The sequence below is a fragment of the Dipodomys spectabilis genome, unplaced genomic scaffold, assembly GCF_019054845.1.
Source record: "Dipodomys spectabilis isolate Male_0828 unplaced genomic scaffold, ASM1905484v1 ptg000024l, whole genome shotgun sequence".
Classification (NCBI taxonomy): Eukaryota; Metazoa; Chordata; class Mammalia; order Rodentia; family Heteromyidae; genus Dipodomys; species Dipodomys spectabilis.
This window is the reverse complement of record NW_024870701.1, coordinates 113444-140674: the sequence shown is the minus strand read 5'-3', so window position 1 is coordinate 140674 and position 27231 is coordinate 113444. Positions and strand designations below refer to the sequence as shown.

The following is a 27231-nucleotide window of genomic DNA, read 5'->3' as shown; positions in this document are numbered from 1 at the left end:
AGCTGAAGAGCTGAGGGACCACACCCAGGCTCCAGAGTTCAGGCCCCACGACCGAAAAAAAAAAATTCTTTTTCCGGTAGGGGTTTATCACTTGAAATATCTTTCATGGCTTGTGATATTTGGCTGGGTCAGGTGATGTGAATTTGGGCTGATGCATGGTTATACTTTCTCATGAAAGGATCATCCTTCATCTCGTCTTGAGAGTTTGTTTTTGTTGGTTCTCCGTGCGCACCCGCGCGCGTGTGTTTGTTTAGTAGTTGGGGAAGGATCATATTAACTTTCTGGTTAATCTTTACCTTTAGGGTATACTTGCTTTAAGTTCCAGTTTTGATAGAAAGTATTTCATCACAAAAATATTCCCTTGGGCAAGCTTTTGGACCCTGGAAGATTTTTGAAACCTAAAGACCAGGCACTGTTGGCTCACACCTGTAATCCTAGTGACTCAGGAGGCTGAGATCTGAGAACTGTAGTTTTAGACCAGTCTAGACAGGAAAGTCTGTGAGAATCTTATCTCCAGTGAATCACCAAAAAGTCAGAAGTGGAGGTATGGGTCAAGTGGTAGAGTGCTGCACTGAGCCAGAGAAGCTAAGGGACAGTGCTCAGGCCCTGAGTTGGAGCTTCAGTACTGGCACAAAACAAAACAAAACAAAAAAATGTAAAGACCTTTAAAACTGGCAGATGTCCTTAGCACAGATGTACTTTAATTGTTTGGTTGCCTTTCCAAGTTCCTGCTTAACAGGATCTCCTTACTAACTCATTAAGTCTTTGATTTTGACGGGGAGAGGTAGGTAGGCTGCTGGAGGATGAATCCTGGGCTTAATAGTAGGCGAGGTCTATGACTAAGTTATATCTGCAGCCCAGGTCTTTGATGTTATTAAGAAATGAGGCATATATAGATGCTCTTTGTCTTTCAATAAGGTAATATCTATAAGCCCATGGTAACTTAAAAATAAGTTAAAAATGGAATGGAGGCACCTAACTATAGAAAATCCATGCTGTCTCCTCTCCAGTGACTGACTGAGAGTCATGGCTCATGGCTGGTGCCTAGCCTCAGAGAGACCTAAATTCTAAGTTCAGGACAGTTCCTACAAAATATGTATGGCTAGCTTTTGCACCATTATGAAGTTGAAAAATGGTTAGGTGAATTTGCTTTAAGTTGGAGACTGTCTGTGTATCCTGTTTTCAGTGGAATGGTCTGTCTGAATATTATCTCAGAACATAATTTCACATTTTGAAAAGTAAATATCTTTGAAAAGTAAACATATTGGTTTTTATATTTCAATGACAGAGAGTAAAGATCAAGTCAATCCTTTGTGCTCCAGATGCTACAGTGAATGAATCCCAAAGTGGTAGAGTTGGGGTGGAATGGGTAGATGGGGAGGATAAGGGGATGCTTGCTTGCCAGGGGGTGGGGGTCAGGGGTGGGGGGTGGGAGGGTGGGGAGTGGGGAGGGGTGGCTAATAGAAGGATGACAGGGAGGGAAATGCTTGAGAAGGTGGGGGGGGGGGGGAAATGGCCACAAGGGGTGCATATTTCCATTAGGGGAATTTCTCAGAATATAAGTGGCAGATGGTGATTTCTGTCAGGGTGGTTATGTGTATGCATGTAGATCATGTCTACATGGTCCCTGGGTTCTCTTCACCTACCTTTGTTTTTGTGGTGTGTGTGTGTGTATGTGTGTGTGTGTGTGTGTGTATACACATGTGTACGTGCACGCCCATCCTGAGCTTAAACTTTTTGGAGGGGAGGGAGGGGCCTGAATTCTGGACCTGGGCGCTGTCCCTCAGCTCCTCAAGGTTAGCACTCTACCACTTGAGCCACAGCACCACTTCCAGCTTTTTCTGCTTATGTGGTGCTGAGGAATTGAACCCAGGGCCTCATGCATGCAAGGCAAGCACTTTACCACTGAGCCACCTTCCCAGCCCCACTGGGGCTTGAACTTTGCACCTGTGTGCTGTCTCTGGGCTTTTGTGCTCAAGGCTAATGCTCCACCAGTTGAGTCACTATTCTGTGTGTGTGTGCACGCGCACGCTTGTGCATACACACATGCCAGTACTGGGGTTTAAATTAGGTCCTGTGTACTGTCCCTTAGCTTTTTCCGCTCAAGGCTGGCACTCTATTATTTGAGTTGCTACTCCATTTCTGGTGGGTGGTTAATTGGAGATAGGAGTCTCATAGACTTTCTTTTCTGCCCTGGCTGGCTTTGAACTGCAAACCTCAGATCTCAGTCTCCTGAGTAGTTAAGATTACAGGAGTAAGCCAGTGGCACTTGGCTGATGGTTTGCTTTTTTTTTTTTTTTTTTTTTTCTGCTTGGTCGTGGGGCTGGAACTCAGGGCCTGGGTGCTGTCCCTGAGCTTTTGTGTTCAAGGCTGGTGGTACTCTACCACTCTGAGTCATAGTGCTACTTCCAGCTTTTTCTGAGTAGTTAATTGGAGATGAGAGCCTCACAGACTTTCCTGCCCAGGCTGGCTTTTGAACCACGATCCTCAGATTTCAGCCCCTTCTGAGTAGCTAGGATTAAAGGTGTGCGCCACTGGCATCTGGTAAATTATGCAGTTCTTTAACTGTTGGCTCACTGACTCCTTAGGTATTCTGCTAACTCTTATCCAGAAATAATTCACATATGAACAAACACACAAACTTAATGATAATTTCAGATGGCTTTAGAGAACCTTTAGATCTGTATGTGATGATACATGTCTGCAATCTAGCTACTGCAGGGACTAAGGGTAGGAGGATTATAAGTCTGAAGCCAGCCTGAGCAATTTATGGGGGTATAGGTCAGTGATAGAGTATTTGCCTAACATACAAGAGGAAGACCCAATGTCCACGGGGGCGGGGGCGGGGGGAGGTAGGGAGGAAGGGCTTGGATATACATAGGAAAGTAACAGAAGGGCTACTAATGACTAATGGGCCCATTCATTAGCATGGACATGCTGGGCAAAGGTATGATTCATGTCCTGGGTGAGCCAGAATGACATAGGGCAGGATGTCATCATTGTAGTCAGAGCAGGGTTGAACCTTATTGTTTCTGGAATCTTCCATTTACAATTTGTATACCTGGCTCAACAATGGTAGATCAAACTACAGAAACAAAATTACTGATAAGGGCAAGTCCTGGATTTGACAGCTGTAAGACCTACTGCCTGTGGTCTCAACCCCTCCCCCGCCCTTTCTTTGCAGTGTTGCACACCAAATGCACTTCCTCTCTTGACCTTAGCAAGTACTCCAACACTGAGCTGAGTCCCAGCCCTCCCTTACTCACCTGCCAATTCCTACTCAGCGGCAGCCTGTTCTCACCTCTCTTGTGAGGCCTTCCTGGATTGTCCACATGGTCCCTGGGTTCTCTTCACCTACCTTTCTTTGTTTTTGTGGTGTGTGGTGTGGTGTGTGTGTGTGTGTGTGTCTCCTGGGGCTTGAACTTTGCACCTGTATGCTGTACCTGAGCTTTTGTGCTCAAAGCTAGTCCTCTACCATCTGAATCACTGTTTCACTTCTGGCTTTTTTGTGTGGCTAATTAGAGATAAGAGACTCTCAGGCTATCCTGCCCGGGCTGGCATCCAGCTATTATTCTCAAATCTAGGCCTGCTTGTTTGTTTGCTTGCTTGCCTGCTTGCTTGCTTGCCTGCTTGCTTGCTTCCTTCCTTTTTCTCTTTCTTTCTAACTTGAACTCAGGGCTTTGTTTTCTCATTTGGCTTTTTTTTTTTTTGGTCAGTTGTGGGGTTTGAACTCAGGGCCTGAGCACTGTCCTTGTGCAACATTTGCTCAAGGCCAACACTCTAATTGGATCATTAATTTGAGATGAGTCTCACAGGGATCTTTCTGCCTAGGTTGGCTTCAAACAGTGATCCTCTGATCCCAGCTTCCTGAGTAGACAGGTTTATAGGTGTGAGCCACCAGTGCCCAGCTCACTTAAGCTTTTTTACTCAAGGCTTTGTTCTACCACTTGAGCCATACCTCCACTTCAGGTTTTTTTTTTGTTGTTGTTGTTTTGTTTTGGTCCGGTTGTGGGGCCTGAACTCTGGGCCTGAGCACTGTCCCTCAGCTCTTCAGCTCAAGGCTAGTGCCCTACCACTTGAGCCACAGCACCACTTCCGGTTTTTTTCTTTTTGCTTATGTGGTACTGAGGAATCGAACCCAGGGCCTCAGGCATGCAAGGCAAGCGCTCTACCACTGAGCCAACTTCCCAGCCCCACTTCAGGTTTTTTGGTAGTTAATTGGAAATAAGAGTCTCAAGGACCTTTCTGTCCCAGCTGGCTTCAAACTATGGTCCTCATATGTCAGCCTCCTGAGTAGCTACAATTACAGGCATGAGCCACCAGTACCTGGCTCTCTCAGTATTTAGAAGCTGATACTCATTCTTCTCAGTCCCTCATCAACTATAGATTTTTATCTTTCAAAGAAACCAAAACCAAGTTAACTTCTTCCCTCCCTCAATCCCTCCCTCTTCGGCTCCCTGCCTTCTTTCCTGAGACAAAGCCTCACTCTGTAGACTAGCTTAGCCTTAAACTCAAGTCCTCCTACCTCTGCCTCCTGAGTGCTAGGACTAAAAGTGTGCTATCATTTAATATGACCTTTTTAGCTTAAGTACCTAGAGTTCCATTTCATTCCATTTTATAGATGAGAAAAGTGTGTCTCAAAGAGTGCTATGATTTGCATATAAAGTCTCCCCCTAAAAGGCTTATGTATTGAAAGCTTGGTCCCTAGCCCATGACCCCAGCCATTCAGAAAGATTGGACTGTGGGGCTTTGACTTATTCAATAAATAAATCATTTGATGGATTCAGGGTATGCTGATATTGTTGGAAGGTGGTGGAGACAGCAAAAGTGTGTGTGTGTGTGTGTGTGTGTGTGTGTGTGTTTGTCATTGTTTTGGTACTAGTACTGGGTGCTTGAACTCCGGGCCTTGGACCTCATACTCTTGTTTGGCTATTACTTGAACCACAGCTCCACTTCCAGCTTTTGAGTGGTTAGTTGGAGATAAGAGCATCCAGGACTTTTCTGCCCACGCTGACTGCAGTCATCAGATCTCAGCCTTCTGACTAGATAAGATTTCAGGACTGAGGTACCAGCACCTGGCTTACATCCGGTTGTTCTTTTACAGAAAAGGGATGTGATAGTCAAAAATCTTCCAGCAGACTTCTAAAATAATAAAAACCAATTTGCAGACACTGGAAACCCAGTTAGAGTTCTTCATCTTACAAACCAGAAAGAAAATAGAGAAAATAAACCAACAGTTAAGCATGGGAGATTTTCCTTACAGTTTTGGAGTTACACATTTTTCATTTTGGGCCCCAGGGACTATGGTGAAGAAAGGGTAAGGTGTTTGGATGAGAACTGTCTTCCAGGTTCTGCTAATTTGTTGCTAGTGCTCAAGACTGCTTATTCAGCACAGAGTTTTACTAGTTTAAGGTGATAAAAGTTCACAGATTTATGAAGGATTGCTCTCTGGAAAGCTGCAGTAATATTTGCTTCACTTCTCCTTATTTGAAAAGTTCCATATTCTTCTTTTTTTTCTTTTCTTTTCTTTTTGGTCCAGTCGTGGGCTTGAACTCTGGGCCTGGGCACTGTCCCTCAGCTCTTCAGCTCAAGGCTAGCGCTCTGCCACTTGAGCCACAGTGCCACTTCCGGCTTTTTTCTTTTTGCTTATGTGGTGCTGAGGAATCGAACCCAGGGCCTCAAGCATGCAAGGCAAGCGCTCTACCACTGAGCCATCTTCCCAGCCCTCTTCTTTTTTTTCTTTTGAGGCATTTATTTACTTTTCCACATCACTCGACATGAATCATTTTATTATTATCTTTGCTCATAGAACTCTTGATTTTCTTCATCATCATCATCATCATTATTTTCTGTACTGAGGTTTCAATTCAGGGCCTTATGCTTGTCATCCTGGTGTATGACCACTTGAACCACTGTTCTAGCTGGGCTTCTTGAATTTTTTTTTTTTTTTTTTGTTGGTCGTGGGGCTTGAACTCTGGGCCTGGGCGCTGTCCCTCAGCTCTTCAGCTCAAGGCTAGTGCTCTACCACTTGAGCCACAGCACCACTTCCAGCTTTTTCTGCTTATGTGGTGCTGAGGAATCAAACCCAGGGTCTCATGCATGCGAGGCAAGCACTCTACCACTGAGCCAACTTCCCAGTCCCGAAATTTTTTTTTTTTTTTTTGAGATAGAATCTAGTCACTTTTCTGTCTAGCCTAACCTCAAACCATGATCTTCCGGTTTCCAGCCTCCTGAGTAGCTAGCATTACCAGGGGTAAGCCACCTTCATGACAGCTTATAATAAGTTTTTTGAGTCTGTGTCTTGCTATGAAGACTGTGTCTTTGCATATGAAATCTCTCCTAAAATGCTTATGTATTGAAGGCTTGGTCCCTAGCCCATGAGTCCAGCCATTCAGAAAGATTGGACTGTGGGGGTTCAAGCCCCAGGACCTGCAAAAAAGAAAGAAAGACAGAAAGAAAGAAAGAAAGAAAGAAAGAAAGAAAGAAAGAAAGAAAGAAAGAAAGAAAGAAAGAAAGAAAGAAAGAAAAAAAGGAAGAAAAAAAGGAAGAAAGAAAGGAAGAAGAAAAAGAAAAAGAAAAAAGATCCTTGGCTGGGAAGGTGGCTCAGGGGTAGAGTGCTTGCCTAGTATGCATGAAGCCTTGGGTTTGATTCCTCAGTACCACATAAACAGAAAAAGCTTGAAGTGGCACTGTGGCTCAAGTGGTAGAGTGCCAGCCTTGAGTAAAAGAAACTCAGGGACAGTGCTCAGACCCTGAGCTCAAGCCTCAGGACTGGCAAAAGAAAGAAAGGAAGGAAGGAAGGAAGGAAGGAAGGAAGGAAGGAAGGAAGGAAGGAAGGAAGAAAGAAAGGAAGGAAAGAAGGAAGGAAGGAAGAAAGAAGAAAACAAATGTACACTTCAGTTTCAATTTCCCATGAGAATCTAGTCCATTAGCTATCTATTTGCTAATGAATTACCATAGTGTATCTTGACACTAAGCAGATGGCTTGCCTCACAAATGGACACAATGACAAGTGCAAAATTCATCTGGGTAGGTAACTACAAAATACATGATTTGTAATGTTTCTTGAACATTAAATGCATTTAAGGATGTTTGTATGCAGTGCATGCCATAGTATGGAAAAGTTTTTTGTTTGTTTGTCTTTGTGGCTGGTCCTGGGGTTTGAACTCAGGGCCTGAGCATTGTCCCTGAGAATCTGCTTAAGATTAGCATTCTACCACTTGAACCACAGCTCCCCTTGTGGCTTCTTGGTGGCTAATTGGAGATAAGAGTCTCACAAACTCGGGGCTGGGAAGATGGCTCAGTGGTACAGCGCTTGCCTTGCATGCATGAGGCCCTGGGTTTGATTCCTCAATACCACATAAGCAGAAAAAAAAAAAAAAAGAGTCTCACAAACTTGCCTGCCTAGGCTGGCTTGGAATTGTAATCTGTAGATCTCAGTCTCTTCTGTAGCAAGGATTACAGATGTGAGCTACTGATACTGGGACAGAATTTTTTTTAAAAAGTCTTTAAGTAGTTGTACAAAGAGGTCAGAATATTAAGCAAAGTAAATTACAGGTGCACAAGAACAGATCAGAGCTCCATAATAGGAAGGCAGCTCTTTTTGAGATTTACAATACAGAGAGTAAGCTCAAAGTGTTGATGGAGCCCATTTTAATGATCTTAACAGTTCTTCTATTCCTCTCTCTCTCTCTCTCTCTCTCTCTCTCCCTCTCCCTCTCTCTCCATCTCTCTCTCTTTCTTTCTCTCTCTCCCTATGGTACAAATATCAAACCCAGGACCTAGTGAATTGTGGGTAAGTGCTCTACTCCAGAGCTATATCCCAGCCCTGTTTTTAATTTTCTTTTTGTCCTCCTCCTCCTCCTTCTCCTCCTCCTCTTCTTCCTCCTCCTTCTTCTTCTTTTTAAACTGTTGAGATGTTTTTCTGTTTGGCAGACGAGAGTCCATGAAGCTGTGGAAACCATGCCCATTTGTATATGACAACAATCCTAAAGTAGTCCTTCTCTAAGGGAGATTGTGGAGTAATAAGATTTAAAATATTGAATTTAGAATGAAGTGACCAGAAGGAAGGGAAAGAGAATATCACTTGTGCAGGGGAGATTTTCTCTAAGGATACTTCCTTATCTAGGCTTTAAAAGAATTCAATGTTAATTTGGTGTTTCAAACCATCACCCAAAAGGCATCAAGTTGTCTTTGGTGTGTGTGTGTGTGTGTGTGTGTGTGTGTGTGTGTGTGTGTGTGTGTGTGTGTGTGTGTGTGTGTGTGTTGGGCTAGGGCACTATACTTCAGCTTTTTTCCCATGGCTGGAGCTTTACCACTTGAGCCACATCTCCACTTCTCTTTTTGTTAGTTGGAGATAAGAATACAACAGACTTTTCTGCCTCAGCTGGCTTTGAATTGCAGTCCTCAGATTTCAGCCTCCGGAGCAGCAAGGATTGCAAGTGTGTGCCACTGGTGCCCAACAACAAGTAGACTTTGAGGGGGAGTCTTGTCAAAGAGCATACCAGGTCATAGCCTATACCAGCCTTCCACCATGGCACCTCATCTAGTTCCTCCAGGCTGCGGTCTCCCATGACACTCTACGCCTTCCACGTATTTCAACCCAAACCATCAGTAGTATCACATTGTTTGGACCAATAGCATCCAGCTGGGGCTCAGAGTAATGCTGATTAAACTCTTTAGAGTTGTCACCTGTCTTTGGTAAAGATGCTGCTCTGTTTATACATATGGCAGTATGTGTCTACCCCAACCCCAATTCTTTCTGCTCCAATTTCCAGAGACAAATCCCTTTAAGAGGAATAGTTAGAGGATTCTTTTTTGCAATACTTGCCATGCCCTTGCTTCAACTATCTCCCCAAATTGCTATCTGACTATCTCTTACCCCAATCATCTCCAAATGTGGAGCTATTCACCTAAAATTAGAGGTGAGAATTCATCAGTATTATTGATAAAACTTTACATTTATATCCCCCCTGCCTCCCCCTCCCTACCCCAAATCCTGGGGCTTGAACTCTGAGTTTGAGCTCTATTCCCAAGCTTCTTTTGCTCAAAGCTAGTGCTCTACCACTTGAGCCACAAATGCCACTTCTGGCTCTTTCTGAGTAGCTTATTGGAGATAAGAGTGTCATGGACTTTCCTGCTCAGGCTGGCTTCAAACTGCTATCCTCCGATCTCAGCCTGCAGTTATTTCTTTTAATCATTGCAAAGTCATATTGCAAAGTGTGCTTCTGTTTAATTTCGAATCTTTTAAATGATATTTAATTTAGTCATTAATGACATGAAGCAGCCCAGTGCTGCAGGCTGTTTGGCAAAGGTTTTGGTGGGAAATAGCAAGTGAAATCTTCATGATTTTCTTTTGTGATATTCACAGTTGTTTATCTTTTCTTTTAGCAGTGCTGGGGATTGAATTTAGGATCCTCATATATGCTAGGCAAGTTCTCTTTCACTTCAAGACCTAGCTATATCCCCAGACCCTCACACTTGTTTCTTCTCAAAAAGAAAAAGAAACAAAAAGAAAAAGAAAAAGAGAGAACCTACCTAAAATCTTAATACTATTTTCAGAGTTCTAGGATAATCCAGAACAGTCACTTTTAAAGAAAAGGAAAAAGATTTTGAGATTTTATTCTTGGCAATGGATCTTTTCCATGGATGTGCATATTCTTCAACATGATCGAGTTCCATAAAGCTGCCTGGAATTCATTCCATAAATGGAAACTGGTAAGCACAGTAATTAACTAAGCAGTTGAATCTCTGCTGTTTTAACGGCTCAAGACAGTACTTGACTCACATTGTACTGAGCATGCTCATAAGAGCCTCACCTTCTAGATGCATTAAGAAGGCATGCATGGAAATTTCCCCTTACTCAATCACAACATCCCCCAACCGCCTTTGTACACACATATTCTAACACAGGTACAACACAGCATGCTCCCGAGCCTGCAAGCTTTACAGACCTCAGCCAATAAGCTGCCAAAAAGATGCTCAAGCTGCAGTCGAATTGGGCCTGATGTCTGGTACCCACAACCTCCAGGGACCCAGGGGAAGACTAGCAACAAAGCAGGCAACTAGAGGCTTACTGGCCCAGACAGCTATTCTGTTTCCAGCCCTCTATTTAGTCCATGCTCCTGTCTTTCTTGGGAAAACACAACCCTGTGTGGAGGACTCAAGCCATTCCATAGTAAATCTCAGCAGAACAATTAAAAATTATTACAGTTCTCTTGGCTTTCTGGTTTCTTTTTTTGAGGGGTAGGGGTGGAGGTAGGGGATGCCGGCTGTTGAACTTGAACTTAGGGCTGTCCCTGAGCTTTTGTGCTTAAGGCTAGTGTTCTACCACTTGAGCCATAAGTCCACTTCTTGTCTTTTTGGTTTTTAAATAGGAAACATGAGTCTCATAGACTTTTCTGCCTGAGTTGGCTTCCAACTGCGATCCTCAGATTTCAGCCTCCTGGGTAGCTAGGATTACAGGCGTGATCCACCAACACCCAGCTTGTTTCTGAATGCTTTTGTTGCAAGTGGTACATTGTGCTTAAAGAAAGCAGGTAATGTAATGACTTGAAAGGCATTACTTGATAAAACATTTAAAGGGCGTAGGGTGGACCAACTGTTGCTGTCTTTCTCCAGATAATGAGCTCAAACTCAAGGCTCAAGCTGCTACTGTGAGCTCCTGTGGGCAGAGCCATTTTCCTGACTCAATTTTCTGGACTCTTTGTTAGGTAGGGAACAGACTGGAGAGCCTGTGAACCAAACTTCATTTTGCCATGCTGAGAGAACTTGGCTTAACAAAGTCCTGAAATATGCATTCTCTCCTTGAAGGGATATCATTTTGCTGATATTTTCTACCCATCCTGAGTCACCACTGCCGGCAACGTTGCCCTGTTCTTTCATTTCTGGACTGAGGGCCTCACACAGGCTAAGCATGGACTCTTAACTGTGACCCTCATCCTCAACTTCCTTGTTCCTCATTAAGTCTCTGGTCGTTCACTCTCCAATATTAAATACTGCTTTTGAAGCATGTGATGGTAGTAAATCCACAAGGAAGGCAGAACTCCCTAGTTCATGTGAAGAGATGGCTGAGTTCATTCTCTCATCTCTCAACCTTTAAGGGCCAGCCCTCTCAATCCTCTGCCTGAGTCCAGCTCTACTCCCACTCCGACCTGCACATATTGCCCATCCATCAAGCCACATCTCCATGCAAGCTAGAAAACTCACCTGAAAGCCCACCACCTCTTCCAGGCAGCCTCCCCCGATTAGGTGATGAGGATGAAGACAACCCTGAAGCATGACCAACACATTCTCAATAAATGAGAACACTGACATATACCCCAAAACAAACACAGACACTCACAAAAAGAGAAAAATTACACATCCTCTATTTCTGGATTGGAAAGTCCCTAAGAGGGTAAGGAGGTCAAGTTCATGCCAATAACCCATTAGTCATTTCAGATAATGAGCTTTTTTTTTTTTTTAAAGCACTCTTGGGGATTATGCAGTAAAATCTCTGGTATGTTATCTGTTGTCTGTTTTGTACTTTCTTTTTTGTTGGAGGATTGGTGATTGAGACAAGGTCTCACTCTGTAGCTTAAGCTGACCATGACTGACCTAAAACTCTTGATCCTCCATGCTTCTTGCTCCCATTTGCTGAGATTGCTGATCTGTATCACCAGGTCAATGGTACATACTTATTCCATTTTAATTTTATGTGTGTGTGCTGGCTCTTGAACTAGGCACTGACCTTTAGCTGTTTCACTAAGGGACTTGAGCCACAGTTATTAGCATCCTGAGTAGCTAGGATTACAGGAATGAGCTACCAGCACCCAGCTATATTAAGATTTTTTTTGTTGTTGTTTTTGGTGCTGTGGCAGGTACCTAGGCAAGCACCCTACCACTGGGTTGCTCCCCCAGCTCTTTGTACTTGCTTTAAATCCCCCCCTTTTCTTCTCAGGATCTTGATCTCATAACTGAAAAGGAAAGTCCACTCACTAAGTAGACAACACTAAAGTTGGTCCTTACAGCATCTTGTGATGGTAAATTCTGGGTCCAGGAAGACCTGGCAATGAGACTGACCAATTCTGTCAATACTTAGATCTCTTCTTGGGAAGTCTTCACACCTCATCTTCTGTTAGGTGGGGACACAAGCCCAAGGCCCTACTGAGAGAAGAGGGCACAGGTTCCTAACAGGACTGTGTCCAACTCCTCCAGAGAAGTGCTGGGGAGCCAGAGGCTCTTGGCAGAGCTCTGGATCTGGGGCCATCGCACGAGGAAATACAGACAGACACATGTGCTCCCTTACTGCCACCCTCACTGCGGGGGGGAGGGCCGAGAGACTTGCAGCGTAACAGGACCAGCACGAGGAAAGGCACGGACAAAATGGCCACGTAGGCAATTGGAACATGGCGTAAAACACCACTGCACAGAAGCTTGCTAGCTGCAGGCCACGCTGTGCAGCCTTGAAGCAAAACATTATGGGTTTTGTGCTGGTAAAAACGTACCTTCAACGGCAGAACTCAGTTTTATGACACCTTGAATAAAAACAAAAAATGGCAGTTATAGCATAGTCCCAAATTACCTTTCTTCCCCCCACCCCAGTCTTCTCATAACACATAGTTGCTTCTGATTTGAAATTTTTTCAGTTGGTGTTACGAGAACTTAATTAAACAAGCATCAAAAAAAATCCAATGATTTCTTGTCCTTAGTTAGATCTGGACAGTGTTTCCCTTTCACCAGTTAAACCATGAAGGGGAATTTTTCATACAGTAAAAGCATCCATTGTGGTTTCGGACAAAGGCCCAAATCCAAGTGGGTGCTGCTGGACTGTAGATCTGTAAGACTTCAACCATCACACCTAGGTGTCAGCACTACCCATCTAATCCTGGAGACAGACATCATTTTATGCATGTTCAGACAGAGTTTGTGTTGAAATATAGCCATGGTTCCTTTTCTGTGTGGGTTGGATTAGAAGCTTGCTGTTGTTGTGTGGTTGTTGGATGGGCTCAACTTTTGGCTCTGCAGGAGAGTCAATAGGTGCACATACCTAATTGTTCAGGAAGCCAACCGGGCGGTCATGTGTGTTTTCAGTGAGTTTCAAGGTGAAAATACTAACCTAAGATAAATTAGACCTGCTTCAATAATTTGATTTGGAGAGTAAGCTTGTAAGTCATTGTTGTAAACAGTTTCCCAATTTTTATTCTATTCTCACAGTCCTTAGGGCTGAGCCAAAAATGTCTCGACTATCATTTACTTATGATTCTCATTCTAAATGGAAGTATTTCAAACTTAGATGGAAGTAGAAATGTTTTCAATACTGCTAAATTAAATAGGTATGAGCAAGATCTAATAAATTATGTCCACAGAGAGGCAAACTTCTTACTACCAATTACTTTATGAAAAAGCCATATTCTTTCTTACAGGACTTGTGATATGATGCTAATGCTTAACAAGGGATTATACAGAAGAAAAAGTAGACACCTCTATGTATGTGTGTAAATTGCAATTTTATTTATTTGTTTGTTTGTTTGTTTTGCTGGTCCTGGGGCTTGAACTCAGGGCCTAGGAACTGTCTCTGAGCTTCTTTTTGCTCAAGGCTAGCATGCTACCACTTGAACCACAGCTCCACTTCTGGCATTTTTGGCAATTAATTGTAGATAAGAGTCTCATGAACTTTCCTACTTGGGTTGTCATTGAATCACAATCCCCAGGTCTTAGCCTCCTGAGTAGTTAGTGTTACAGGAATGAGCCATTAGCCCCTGGCTTGTAAATTGTAAATATTATTGACACAAACAGTGTATAGCACACCATTTGATAGTAATAACTAAATGTACATGCTTTTTATAGCAAGTTCCTTATAGTAACAGTTTCTCAGGGAATGATCTTGTGGATTTCAGCTGAACTCTTACATCGGTCAGCAGCCAGCAATTTAAAATCATAATTGGACAAAAATTACACATTCAGTTGTAATCCAATCTGGTCTTGATGTTAACTTACATATATAGTATATATATACTGTTACTGTATCCCTTCACCTTCATATATTCTTTTTGGTGCCAGTCCTGGGGCGGGCTTGAACTCAAGGTCTGGGTGCTATAGCCTGGCTTCTTTGCTCAAGACTGGTGCTTTACCACTTGAGCTACCTCTCCACTTTTGGCTTTTTGCTGATTAAATGGAAATAATAATCTCACGGACTTTCCTGCTTGGGCTGGCTTTGAATAGTGATCTCAGATATTAGCCTCCTGAGAAGCTATGTTTACAGGTGTGAGCCACTGGCACACACCCAATGAATGATTTTTTTTTTTGTCGGGTGTGGGGCTTGAACTCTGGGCCTGGGCACTGCCCCTACACTCTTCAGCTCAAGGCAAGCGCTCTACCTCTTGAGCCACGCGCCACTTCAAGACTGGTGCTTTATCACTTGAGCTACCCCTCCACTTTTGGCTTTTTTGCTGATTAAATGGAAATAATAATCTCACAGACTTGCCTGCTTGGGCTGGCTTTGAATAGTGATCTCAGATCTCAGCCTCCTGAGTACCTAGGATTACAGGTGTGAGCCACCGGTGCCGGCCCTATAAATGATTTTTATTACGTGAAAACATAACTCAATTCAATCCCAGTACCTTGAATAACTCTTCCTGGACTTGGGGTGGGCAAGAAGTGGGAAGTAGTTATCATACAGGCATAGGAAGTATCAAATAGTCTCAAAAGTAGGGTTATAGAAATGGCCAAATAGGGATTCAGGAATTCTAGGAACTTATTGCCTGTGTATTTGCAGTATTGGAGTTGGAACCCAGAGACTCTTATATTCATACCACCACTAAACTACAGTTTAGTATTTTTTTTTAAATAGAATAGATTGAATTGTAACTTTATGTAATTTAATTTGTAATAACAGGCTCACAAACTTTCTGGCAATGTAAGAACATAAGAACTGGCTCTTGGAATGGCCGTGAGTCTCACATTTAAGGGACCACAACATAACTGAAGTTCTTTTGCACTCAGGCTCAGAGATCTTGAACTTTAGAATAATTTCCTGAACTATTTGCAAAAGGGGTTGCAACTTAATTGGCTAAGCCAAATGTGAGTAAGTATAGTATTTACTTTCTCACTGGCCGATACTACAAAGCATTTTAAACATGTCATAGGTGGGAAAAAGTACACTATACATACATCATTTTGAAAATAACAGTTCATGAGAATCAACAAAAAGCACACCTAACATAATTAAGCAACTAAACAGAGGTGAGTCAAGTATGAGTGGTAGATTTATTAAGCAATGATTTACTGTATTCAAACTGTAGATTCTTCTGATAGGTCAGAATATTAATCTTTCCAACAATACCCATTTTCATGTATAATTATGGTGATATCAAGTGTCACCTAAATGGAAAGAAAACAGTATATTCTGTATGTAGACACAATGCATGCAAGGACATTGAAGACTTTCTTACAGTAGGTAAGGTGGTAGCAGTGGGGACCCAATAATGGATTTATTTAGTGAGGGAAGGGAAGGTAAACTAATCACAAAGAATAGTCTGCTTTTAGAATTCTAAATTATAAATACTATTTCAATAAAAACAAAATTAGTACTGATTCATTAGGATATTTCTTGTGTTTTTAAACTTTAAGTCAAACTTTTCTCCAGTCCGGTAGGCACTGATGCTGAAAAGTAACTATGTTATAGCGAAAAGCCTAAAATTAGCGAAATTTAGTTATGTGGCTAATATTAACATTATAATCTAATTACTGAATGACAGGAAAAAATATAAATTATGTTAAATTGTGAAGCAACCGGTGTTGACATTTGAAAGCTACATATAGACCTACGGGATACACAGCAGACATTATCTGGTGAATGAATGGCTGACATTCACCTTGGCTGGAATTCAGGGTAAGCCATAAGATGTGTGTGTGTGTGTGCGCGTATGCCTGTGTGCGCACGCGTGCGCGCACACACACACACACACACACACACACACACACACACACACAGGGCCTCTCACCCCTTTCTAAACTTGTCACAGTCTGCAGAATTTATTTGAAAATAATTAAGAGAAAAAGTTTAAAAGGAACCAACAACAACAACAACAACAACAACACTTCCACTGTGCTTCCCTGGACTTGCTATTTTCAATGTGGGAGAAGTCCTGACTTTGTGGTGACTTGTGTAGGCTCTGTCAGCATCCTTCTGAAAGTCACAGCCAGCCTCTGTCACTTATGTTTTCAGCAGCACATGACCAATTCCAAAAGGATTCTTCCTTTTTGCTAGTACTTTTACCTAATGATTCTCCCCTCCTATTCCCCCCTCCTTCACCCTGTCTCTCTTCCCTCCTTCCTTCTTTCCTTCAGGGTAGGGATTGAAGCCAGGGTCTCCCATTTCTAAATGCACACTCACTCCACCACTGAGTGACACGCCAGCCCTAATGCTGAATTTGCAATAAGCCAGATTCAGAATGATGGATATCACATATGAGAGATACATGACATAACGTGTAACCTTCCCGCAGGGAGGCAGAGGTTGCTCCCTCCCTGTGAACGTGGACAAGGTCTAGCTGGCTATGATCTTCATAGGACAGGCAGTCCTACCTCCTGTACCATGAGGTCAGAGGGGCTGAGACCACTCTGATGGAGAGGTTCTGCGCAGATGTTCTCAGGAACACTAGCTGAGCTGAGGCTGCAGGCAAGGCAAGCGCAGAAGCCATGAGATGGTGAGGAGACTATTGGTAAAGGTTGACAAGATGGAGAGAATGTTGTCATTGGAGCTAGACCAAAGGCAATCTCTCTATGGTGGCAGCATTTTCCTGGCGTGACATGGAAAGTAGAAACTACGCCTAATAAACTCATGAATTTTATTGGTTGGTTGGTGGACTGACAAGCTAGAGATCAAGTCTTAAGGTCTTAGGCATGCTAAGCAAGTACTCTCCATCTTAGCTCCGATCCCAGCCTGAATTTACAGATGTTTGCTAATTAGATTTCCAAACAGAACTCCTAAAGTGCCATTATACTTTTTAAGCTACATTGCAGGTAGAGAAAGATGAATCAAATGAAAACTAGACAACGATGCAGGTTAGGGACAAAAGAGTAGAAATATAAACAGCTAGAACTCACTGAGTAAAAAACCTAAGAACAGGTAGGCGCTGGTGACTCACAAGATCTGAGGATCATGGTTCAAAGATAGTCTGGGCAGGAAAGTTCATGAGACTCTTACCAGAAAACTGGAAGGCTAGTGCTCAAGTGTACTAGTCTTGAGGAAAAAAGCTTTGGGATAGCACTCAGACCCTGATTCAAGCCCCACAACTGACAAAACAAAACAAAACAAAACCTAAAAACAAAATGAAGCAAATATTGGCCTCACATTTTTAGGAGATTGTAATTAAGATCAATTCTTTTTTTACCCCGGTTAGTTCAGTGCCCTGTCCCTGAGTGTTTTTGCTCCAGGCCACAGATCTGAAGGCATACCCATTTCCAGCTAAATATGGAATGGAAGAATCATTCCGCTGGATTTTGCTTACATTGCTCATGTGAAATTGTCCAATTTGGCAGTTAGCTTCCCATCGCTGTGATAACATATCGGAACTAATCAACGTAAAAGGAGGAAGGCTCTCTTCTGGCTCATGGTTTTACAGGTTTCAGTCTTTGGATTTGCTTTGGGCCTATGGTCGAGAGCATGCTCTGGAAGGAGCAGTGTTCATCTCATGACAGCAGGGAGGTAGAAAAGGCGTGGAAGAGAGGACTGAGGAAAGGGAGGGGGAGAGAGAGAGGGAGGAGAGGGAGAGGAAGAGGAACAGGGTGAGGCAGAAGAGGAGGAGGAAGGGGAGGGGGGGGGAACTGGAGGAGCTAGGAACCCAATTCCTTTTGGAGGCACACCCCCAATGACTTAACTCTCTCCCATTAAGTGCCATCTTGTAAAGGTTCCCCCCTAATAGTTCCACAGACTAGTGGGAACCAAGCCTTCAATAGATGGGCCTTTATGGACACTTCAGATCCAAACTATACCTAGAATATAATAAACACAGTTGTTTTACGGTTTGTCTTAGGTAATATAGAATTTGTACATGGCTGAACTTGTCAACTGTGCCTACATTTTCCGACCTTAGATCCAGCTCTTCCATCAACTTTCACTGTTGCAGATACACCATGCATTCAATCTTCTGACTATAAACACCTGCCTTTTCTATTTTCTTCACTGATGAAGATTTTTTTTTTCCCCCATCAGGGAAGTGTTCTTGATGAATTCTTTGATCTGGTAGATTCTTCCTCAAGAACTTGGATTCATGCTGGACTCTGTCCCTAGATTGTAAACTCCAGGAGAACAGACTTCAAGGTGGAACTGCTGAGTTCAGCATAATGTCCAGACCTAGGAAAGTGCTGCATAAATATTTGTGAAGTGGATGAATGAAATGTTTGGTACAGTGGATAAGGGCTCCCTGCTCTACAGCTGGCAATCATACATTGGGAAACTTGGGTTCCAAATCCTGGAACTGGGGAAGAACTTGTGTGACTGCCTACCTGGAATTTGGTGCATGAGCCTCCAGGAGAAGCAGCAGCAGGGTAGGAGGTATTTGCTTACATTTATGGCATTGGTTGCAATCTGGGAGCTTTCTGGAAAGTCTACAGAAAATTGCAGGTGTTCAAAATGTCTAAAGCCTTTCTAAATTGTAATTTGGAAATAATTTATTGCCAGATGGTGAGCTGTTTTCTGAGCCAGGTACACTTAGTACCTTCTACAAGTCTTACTATCAGACTGCTTCCTTCCTTCCTTCCTTCTCTCTCTTCTTTCCTTCCTTTGCTCTCTTTCCCTTTCCTCCCTCCCTTCCTTCCTTTCTTCCTTTTTTTTTTTTGGTTAGTCCTGGGGTTTGAACTCAGGGCTTCATGCACTTGTGTGGCTTTTTCCACTCAAGACTGGTATTCCACTACTTAAGTAATGCCTTTACTTCCAGCTATTTGTTGGTTAATTGGATATGAGTCTTTAGGATTTGTCTGCCTAAGCTGGTCTGACTATGGACCCTCAGATCTCAGCCTGGAGAGTAGTTAGGATTGCAGGCAAGAGCCACCTGCACCTAGTTTAGAACTTCTTTCTTAGCATGTAATTTACATTTGTTTGAAACTTCATCCAGGGACTTTGTAACTCCTCCCTTCTGTTATGGGAACAGGAAATGTTTCCTCTCTCCCTCCCCATGTCTCCCTACTTTTCACCCTGTTATACTAACATAAATTCTTGTTACAACTAAAACAAAAAAAACAAAGGACCGAACAAGCATCCCTTTTAAATAGTTCTGTGGATATGGAAAATCAGCTACCTAGAATCTTCCCCCTCCCCCGACTTTCTTATTAAGTACATTTTTTTTTCCCCTGTGAGTGAAATAAGCCCAGGTCTCTACCAGAGTCTCTGTGATGGCCATTTTATAATGTAAAAAGTGTTTTTTTTTTCTTTTTAGAAATCTATATGAATGCACTCCGGCCCACACGCATGCTAGGCGAGCTCGTTATCCGCCGAACGGATTTCACTCAATGGGATTTCACGGGGGCTCCAGCTGAAGAAAGGATTGGCAGGGACCATCGACATTCTTGCTCTTTTGAAAAGAAATCCCGGGGCGGTGGCCGGGTTGCTCGGCCCGCGGATCGGTGCCTCGGGACCGCGCCGTGGATGAGCAGGGCGGGGCTGTGGCAGGTGCAGGTGCAGGCGCGCCGTGCACCTCCAGCCTGGCAGGTTACCAGCCAGAGGGCGGACACCTGCCGGCCCGGAATCCCCTAAGACGGAGCGACCACGCGGGGCTCCGGGGCAGTGGGGGGCGCGGGCACCAAGGGCAGAGAGCCCCGGGCCAGGCGGAAGGCCAACAACAGTGGGATGGATTTGGACTAGCCACTAACGGGGCAGAAGCGCAGAGAATCAAACAGCTGTATTAAGAAGAAGAAAGACAAAGCTTTGGCCAAAATTTCCACCACCTGTGCACAAGTGCTGGAAAAAAAAGCAGTGTGTGTGTGTGTGTGTGTGTGTGTGTGTGTGTGTCCAGGTGCTTGAACCCAGAGCCTGACTGCTGTCTCTGAGCTTTTGGGCTCAAGGCTAGAACTCTCTGAGCCACAGCTCCATTTCTCAACCTCCCTGTGGTTAACTGGAGATAAAGAGTCTCATGAACTTTTCCTGCTCTGCTTGGCTTCGAATCTGGAGCCTCAAGATATCGACCGGCCTCTCGAGTAGCTTCCAGGTGAGCCACCAGAGCCCGAGTTCGGAATAACACTTTTGATAAGCACTCAGGAAGCTTTCAAAAAGAATTTTCAACCACTTTCCTCCCTTCACGAAACTTAGGATTCCACGTTTCCACCGGGATGCTGTGAACGTTCAAGGTCCTGTACTTCTGTGAATCTCTATCGCCCCCTCGTGTCCATATGTGATCATCACGCCATCACCCCGTCAAGTCAACACCAAGGATCAATGTGCCACATCCCATCCCACAGAGAAACCTGTCGGGAAGCACCAGAGCTGGAAATACAGATTTGAACATCAAATCCAGACCCAGCTTAGAAGACATAGAATAAAAAATACAAAATGCGCTGTTCTTCTTTCACCATCCTGAGCAGTATTGTCTGGGCCACCCAAGTGGCTTCAAAAAGAAATTAATCAGATTTGAATCTGCCAGTTTAGTCATGAGAGTGACTACCCTCCTTTTAGAACCAACTCAGATGTGCCCGGAGAATGAAAACCCTTTTCTGTATCTCCTTAGCAACTGATACAGCCAAGATAATCACTGTCTTCCTATCTTACCACTAACCTCTCTGATGGAAACAGGAGAGTAACTGTTCTGATTTGTCCTTGTAACCAGGTGATTAGGTACGGCCTTTCAGATACTGTGTGTCCAAAAAAAGGGTTGTTTACTGGTCACTGAAGTAACAGTGTTTTATTTTATTTTGCTTTTTGGAGGGGAGATTGGAATAACTTTGTAGACTATATCTTGCAGTAGCAGTCTAGAATCTATGAAGTTGTATAGGTTTTACTTCTTTCCAGAGTGGTCTCCAGTGAGATCGGGAGTATGTAGTACCAATGAGAATACAGATTTCTTTTACAGCAGATATTTCTGGGGTTAAGTCTAAATTTGCTTTGATGAGGTTACAGAAGATGATACTGTGGTATATGGTTCAGGGCCCTGAAGATTGAGATAAGTGTTAATAAAAATGAAACACAGGGGCTAGGAACAGGTTGATGAGGGGCAGAAACTGTGGCTCAAGAGTTAAGTGCACTCAGTACCATGAGTTCAGTGGTATTCTGCTCTAGGTGTCATCTCAGTGTGGGAGAAACAACCAGATCAGCTCATAGGTTTAATTTGTAACTCCCTACTCCCTCCTTGAGTCTAAGAGAACAGAGGAAAAGTGCATTTGGCCTAGCATTGAACTTCATTGTGGGAAATCTCTGCCCGGGTCAGCAGAAGCTGTGTGGCACTGTGCACCAGGATATCCTTAGGTTAAGCAGCTTTGACAAACAAGGTCACAGACATCCAAATCCTGCATGTCATTGTCAGTGTGTTTATATTTCTGTAGCATCTTTGAACAAAGACTGGCAAAGAGAAGCGTTAGATGAGTGCTGGTTAAATAAACAGTGATTAGGGGCTGGGAAGGTGGCTAAGTGGTAGAGTGCTTGCCTAGGCCCTGGGTTCAATACTTCTGCACCACATAAACAGAAAAAGCTGGAAGTGGTGCTATGGCTCAAGTGGTAAGTGCTAAAGAGTGAGGGACAGCACCCAGGCCCAGAGTTCAGGCCCACAACTGCCCCCCCCCCCAAAGTGATTGTTTATTGAATTGTACACTCCCAGTCTTTAAGGTAAGACAGACTAGCTTTGAGAGTTCCAGATCTCTCGGAGGTTTTTTCCTGATTTTGCATGGTATCTTTAAATCCATTTGCTGGCAAGAAAAGTGTGTTGTTATGAAGCACAAGATGGGCTAGAACGTGAACCTTCTGCCTCATCCTCAGTGCTGGGATTATAGCAGAAAAATTGCCTGGCGAGGTAAAACAATCTTGGCAAAGAGCCCCTTCCATAGCGGTTCTGTGTCTCTCACCACAGCCTTGAGAAGTTCTGGGTGTAGGCTCCCAGACATCACATCACCAGGGCCTTGAGTGATCCCAGGTGCAGGTTCCTAGACATCACATCACCTTGGCCTTGAGCAGTCACACACACAGGCCCCATGTCATGGCCCATCGCCCTTGGAACACTTGCATATGAACAGCAGACCGACTGGACCCCAGATGTGTGTGCCTGAATGGGCACCCAGACGCTCTGTGGAGCCTCTGATTGGGTCTGAAGTAGCCCCCAGGCTATCCCATGATCTTAAGAGTCACATGCCTCTCTCTTGGAAACACCTTATTAACTCCTGTATGGTGCCGGTCCCTTGGCACCTTTCCTGACTAGTGCTTATTATTTTGCTTTCCATAAATCTTTGCCATTTTGTTTCTCACTCTGGGTCCGTAGATCAATCATGGAGACCCCCAAAGACAAAGGATCTGATCCAGTGGTTGCAATTTTCCTCTTATCAAGGTGTGAGTTTTATATGTTTTATTGTAAGAGTAAGACGATCAAAGCGAGATCAATGAACTAACATCTGTCTTCGAAGTGTAATTCTTAACAGTAATATGAACAAGGCACAGCCAGACTTATACCAAGATGAAATGGGTAGATGATTAGAGAGATAAATGGTCCAATAATCACTCACAATGGTGTGAAATTTTATACTCCTTCAGAGTCCAGAAGTATCTGTTCTTTTTGAGAGGAGGATAGTGTAGGATTAGGCCTTCTAATGTGATTTCAAGATGGAAAGCCTCAGGAAACTATGTAGGCTGGCAGAGCATACCCCGATTCCTGGGGGTTCCCCCGCATTCCAGGCAAACCTGGTCCCTGACAACTTCCAGCACAGCTGTGTCCCCCATTTACTTGCAGTTCTTTTTTGGTAGTTGTCAGTTAATCTTTTCACCAATGCAATGTCCATCCTGAGGAAATAAATTCACCACAGAGGGTTTCACTTCCACTTGGCGAAAGATTTGCAGGATGGTGTTTATCCTTCAGTAGACCTAAAGAGAAAATGTGTATGTGCATTTCTTCCAGGTGCACCTAGTGTTATATTTTAGAATCTTGGTGAGAAATGCCTAAGTAACTTCTGTTTCAATGTCCTAACTGTAAATCCCAACGCCAATGTATATGTGCTTGTATAAACCAAATCCTGAAAGTAATATCTGACATGTGTCATATAAGCAGAGTACTGTAGTTGAATAAATAAATCATCAAACATGAACTAAGTGCCACGAGATCAAGGTTAATCTTTCAGTTTAGTTTTTGTTTGTTGCCTTTAATAAGACAATTGGAATAGAGTAAGCACTCTGTGTGTGTATGTGTGTATGTGTGTGTGTGTGTGTGTGTGTGTGTGTGTGTGTGTGTGTGTGTGTGTGTGTGTGTGTGTGTGTGTGTGTGTGTGTGTGTTGGTTCTAGGGCTTGAGCTTTTTTTGCTCAAGGCCAGCACCCTACCACTTGAGCCACAGCCCCACTTCCAACTTTTTTTTTGGTAGTTTATTGGAGGTAAGAGTCTCACAGATTTTCCTGCCTAAGTTTCTTCAAACCATGATCCTCAGATTTCAGCCTCCTGAGTAGCTAGAATTACTGGTGCCTGGCTTCATCTTCTTGATCATAGCTCCTCACTGCTCTTGGCAGAACTTTCAAGGTGACTGATGACACTCTGATTTACTTGGGTCCTTATTGCTCCTACTTGTATCTTGGACCATTCTTATGCCTTCCATTCCTCTTTCTGTTCCTCCTTCCCAGTCTTTGTATTTCCATTACTCTAGATTGCTGAGTTCATTCACTATTCTCTCTCTCTCTTTTTTTTTTTTTGCCTCTGGCTTCCTCTCATCAAGGAAGACTTCCTGGATGAAGAGGCAATTTATTTTTCTTAACCAGAGAGCCTATGACTATGTTAGACAATAGAAATAAAAATCTCCCTTAACCCTCTCTTCCTATTACTTACAGTGTAAAGTTATTTCCTCTCTCTCTCTCTCTCACTGTAGAAGTGGGTTTTGAACTCAAGGACCTTGTGTTTACTAGGCAGGTAGGCCCTCTATGGCTGGAGCCACACTACTAGCCCTGGTTATTTGCTCTTTCAAGTCTTGGCAGAAGCTGAGTCTATGATATTGCTGTATCCTTAGGAGAATCCTGGTGCCCAGGACAACAGGTTGTGCTTGCTAAGTTTAGGTAAGTGTCCCCCACAAAGGCCCATCTGTTAGTGGCTTAGTCTCAGCCCCCGATGCTATTGGATGTGGTCAGAAATTTAAGGAGTGAGGGCTAATGAGAGGGTTTAGGTCAGCGGGGGCATGCTTTGAAGGCGCTTGAGGCCCCAGCCTCTTTTTCTTCCTTTCATTTTTTCCAGTTCTGGTCATGATGTGAACACTCTACTTTACCATGGGCAGCCTAGCCATATCCCAAAGCACCGGAGGCCAGTTAGTTGGTCACTGAAACTTCCAAACTGTAAGCCAAAATAAATAATTCTTCCTCTTCCTCTTCTTCTTCTTCCTCCTCCTCCTCCTCCTCTCATTTTGTGTGACCTGGGACTTGAACTCAGGTCCTGGACCTTGTCCCTGAGCTCTTTTGCTCAAGTTCCCTACCACTTGAGCCACAGCTCCACTTCTGGCTTTTTTGGTGGCTAATTGGAAATAAGAGTCTTATGGGCTTTATTGTTAAAGGTTGACTTTGAGTCTAGATCCTTAGATCTCAGCCTCCTGAGTAGCTAGGATTACAGGCATGAACCACCAGCATCTGATTTGTTCTTCTTTTTAAAAAGTTGACTGATATAGGAAATTTGTTATAGTAATGGAAAGCCAGCAAACCCAGACCTCAGTAAATGTTTGGTAAATAAGGAAGAGGATTTTAATTCCTCCTGGCATTTCAATAGACAGGTTGTACTTTTCTGCCTCATGGCTTTACTTGAGCAGAAATGACTACCATGCCAGGGAAACTGGCTACTGGAATGTGAGACAGAGCTGGTGATAGAACCCAGGGCCTACTCATGCCATGTGAGCATACCTTCTCTCACCAGGCCACACTCCCAGCCTGAGGAAATAGATTTTGAGCTTGCTTTTCAAACACATATTTTCTTCCTTAAATACTTATTCATGAAGCTTGGGGGTATAATTTGTAAGAGAACCTAAACAGATACAGTCCTGATGAAGTAATTCCAGTTCAGAATCAAGGAAAGGATCGTAGATGCATTTACCCTTTCCCACATGTGGTCTATTTCTCATGGAACAACAAAACAACAAGAATAAGTCTTTGGGAACCAAGATCATCTGAGTCTCTGCTGAAAACTAGAAGCAGCAACTACTTCATATAGGGCAGAAGTGAAATCTCCATGGCTGATGACGTCTTGCATAATTCATGTACCTTTTGAATTTTTGCCTGTTTAATTCAGAATTTCCTGTAGTTAGTTTGTAGTTAGTTTTGTCCTAGAAAAATGAAAGCATTACTTTTTTTTTTTTAAAAGAACAATGCTATTGAGAATGGCATGTGTGAAAAGTCAATATTCTGTTAGTCGTTGAAAATAATGAAGACTCCAGATGTTTCCAGATGTTTTTGGGAGGGGATATTCTAGGTCTTGTGCTTACTGGAGTGGAGTTCTATCATTTGAGCCATGCTTAGAATCCCTGGTTATTTTGGTTGTTGTTTTTCTGGTATGATCTCATGAGGTTTTCTGTTTGAGCTGTCTTTGAACTATGATGTTCCTGTTTTCAACCTGTGTAGATAGGATTAGATTTGTTTTTCTTTTTTGCCAGTCCTTGGGCTTGAACTCTGGGCCTGGTAGCCATCCCAGAGCTTTTGTTTTTTTTTTATTTTTTAGGTCCAGTTGTGGGGCCTGAACTCTGGGCTTGGGCGCTGTCCCTCAACTCTTCAGCTCAAGGCTAGCGCTCTACCATTTGAGCCACAGCGCCACTTTTGGCTTTTTTCTTTTTGCTTATGTGGTGCTGAGGAATTGAACCCAGGGCCTCATGCATGCTAGGCAAGCACTCTACCACTGAGCCACCTTCTCAGCCCTCCCAGAGCTTTTGTATTTAGGGCTAGTGCTCTACCACTTGAGCCAAAGATCTACTTGTTTTTTTGTGGTCTCATGGACTTTGTTGCCTGGCTGGCTTTGAACCGTAATCTTCATCTCTCAGCCTCCTGAGTAACTAGGATTACAGAAATGAACCACTAGTGCCCAGTAGATTTTTTTTTTTAAACATGATCATCACTATTTAGTCATTCAATTGCCGGCCAAACACACACACACACACACACACACACACACACACACACACACACACACGAATTTGTTTGCTGAGTTCCTCCTCTTCCTTAAAAGCTAATGAGAAACAGATAACACCAGGACATGTTTAAGACTGTTTCAGAGACCACTCACTACTACATAGAAGCTCCTCATTTGTATCTGTTTGAAGTCATTGTGTTCTTCATCTTCTTGGCTCAATTTCAGACACTCAGCTCAGTGCAAGCCCATTTCACACATGTGGCAGGACCGACTCAATGTGGAGGAGTAGGAGGCCCAGTCCCTACTCTACAGTCTCTCTTTCCTCACTGCAACACTACTGGATTATTTTACATCTGTGCTCTTCTCTCTGTCCGGAGAGTCATGACTGCCACAGCTACAAAAGGGTCTTGTCTCCTCTGTCCAGACCCTTTCATCTGTACTTCAGCTAGGTTTTCTTTCTTTCTTCCTTCCTTCCTTCCTTCCTTCCTTCCTTTCCTTCCTTCCTTCCTTTCCTTCCTTCCTTCCTTTCTTTCCTTTCTTTCTTTCTTTCTTTCTTTCTTTCTTTCTTTCTTTCTTTCTTTCTTTCTTTCTTTCTTTCTTTCTTTCTTTCTTTCTTTCTTTCTTTCTTTCTTTCTTTCTTTCTTTCTTTCTTTCTTTCCCTCCCAAACAAACAAATAACATTAGCTTCATGCTGCCCAAAGAGTAAAGTTCAAGGACCACTTGAGTCAAGATCCAACCTCACTGATCACTTTTCCCATGAACCTTACTGGGTTCACTTGTTCCTTCACACATTGAGAACAGGAGTGCTTCCACATCTTAGCATATGCCTGGGGAGCCCCTTCCCAATTTTCGATGTGAGTTACCTACTTTCTGAGCTTAACTCTCTGCCTTTGATAGCAAAGCCTTCCCAACCCTGATCAGCCATAAATGTCTCTTTTGACTATAGTGTAAGACCACGTTGATTACCGCTAGAATTGT

At 43.4% G+C, this 27231-nt stretch overlaps 1 protein-coding gene across 1 annotated transcript in view; it reads right to left on the bottom strand.

Moving 5' to 3' along the window:
* The window catches only part of Dlgap1 (DLG associated protein 1), a 169211-nt gene that overhangs the window by 90530 nt on the left and 51450 nt on the right, over positions 1–27231 (bottom strand). The window contains exon 4 of the mRNA XM_042674982.1: positions 12489–12518. Within this exon, the coding sequence (XP_042530916.1) occupies positions 12489–12518 (30 nt within the window). The remainder of the gene's footprint in view (positions 1–12488; positions 12519–27231) is intronic.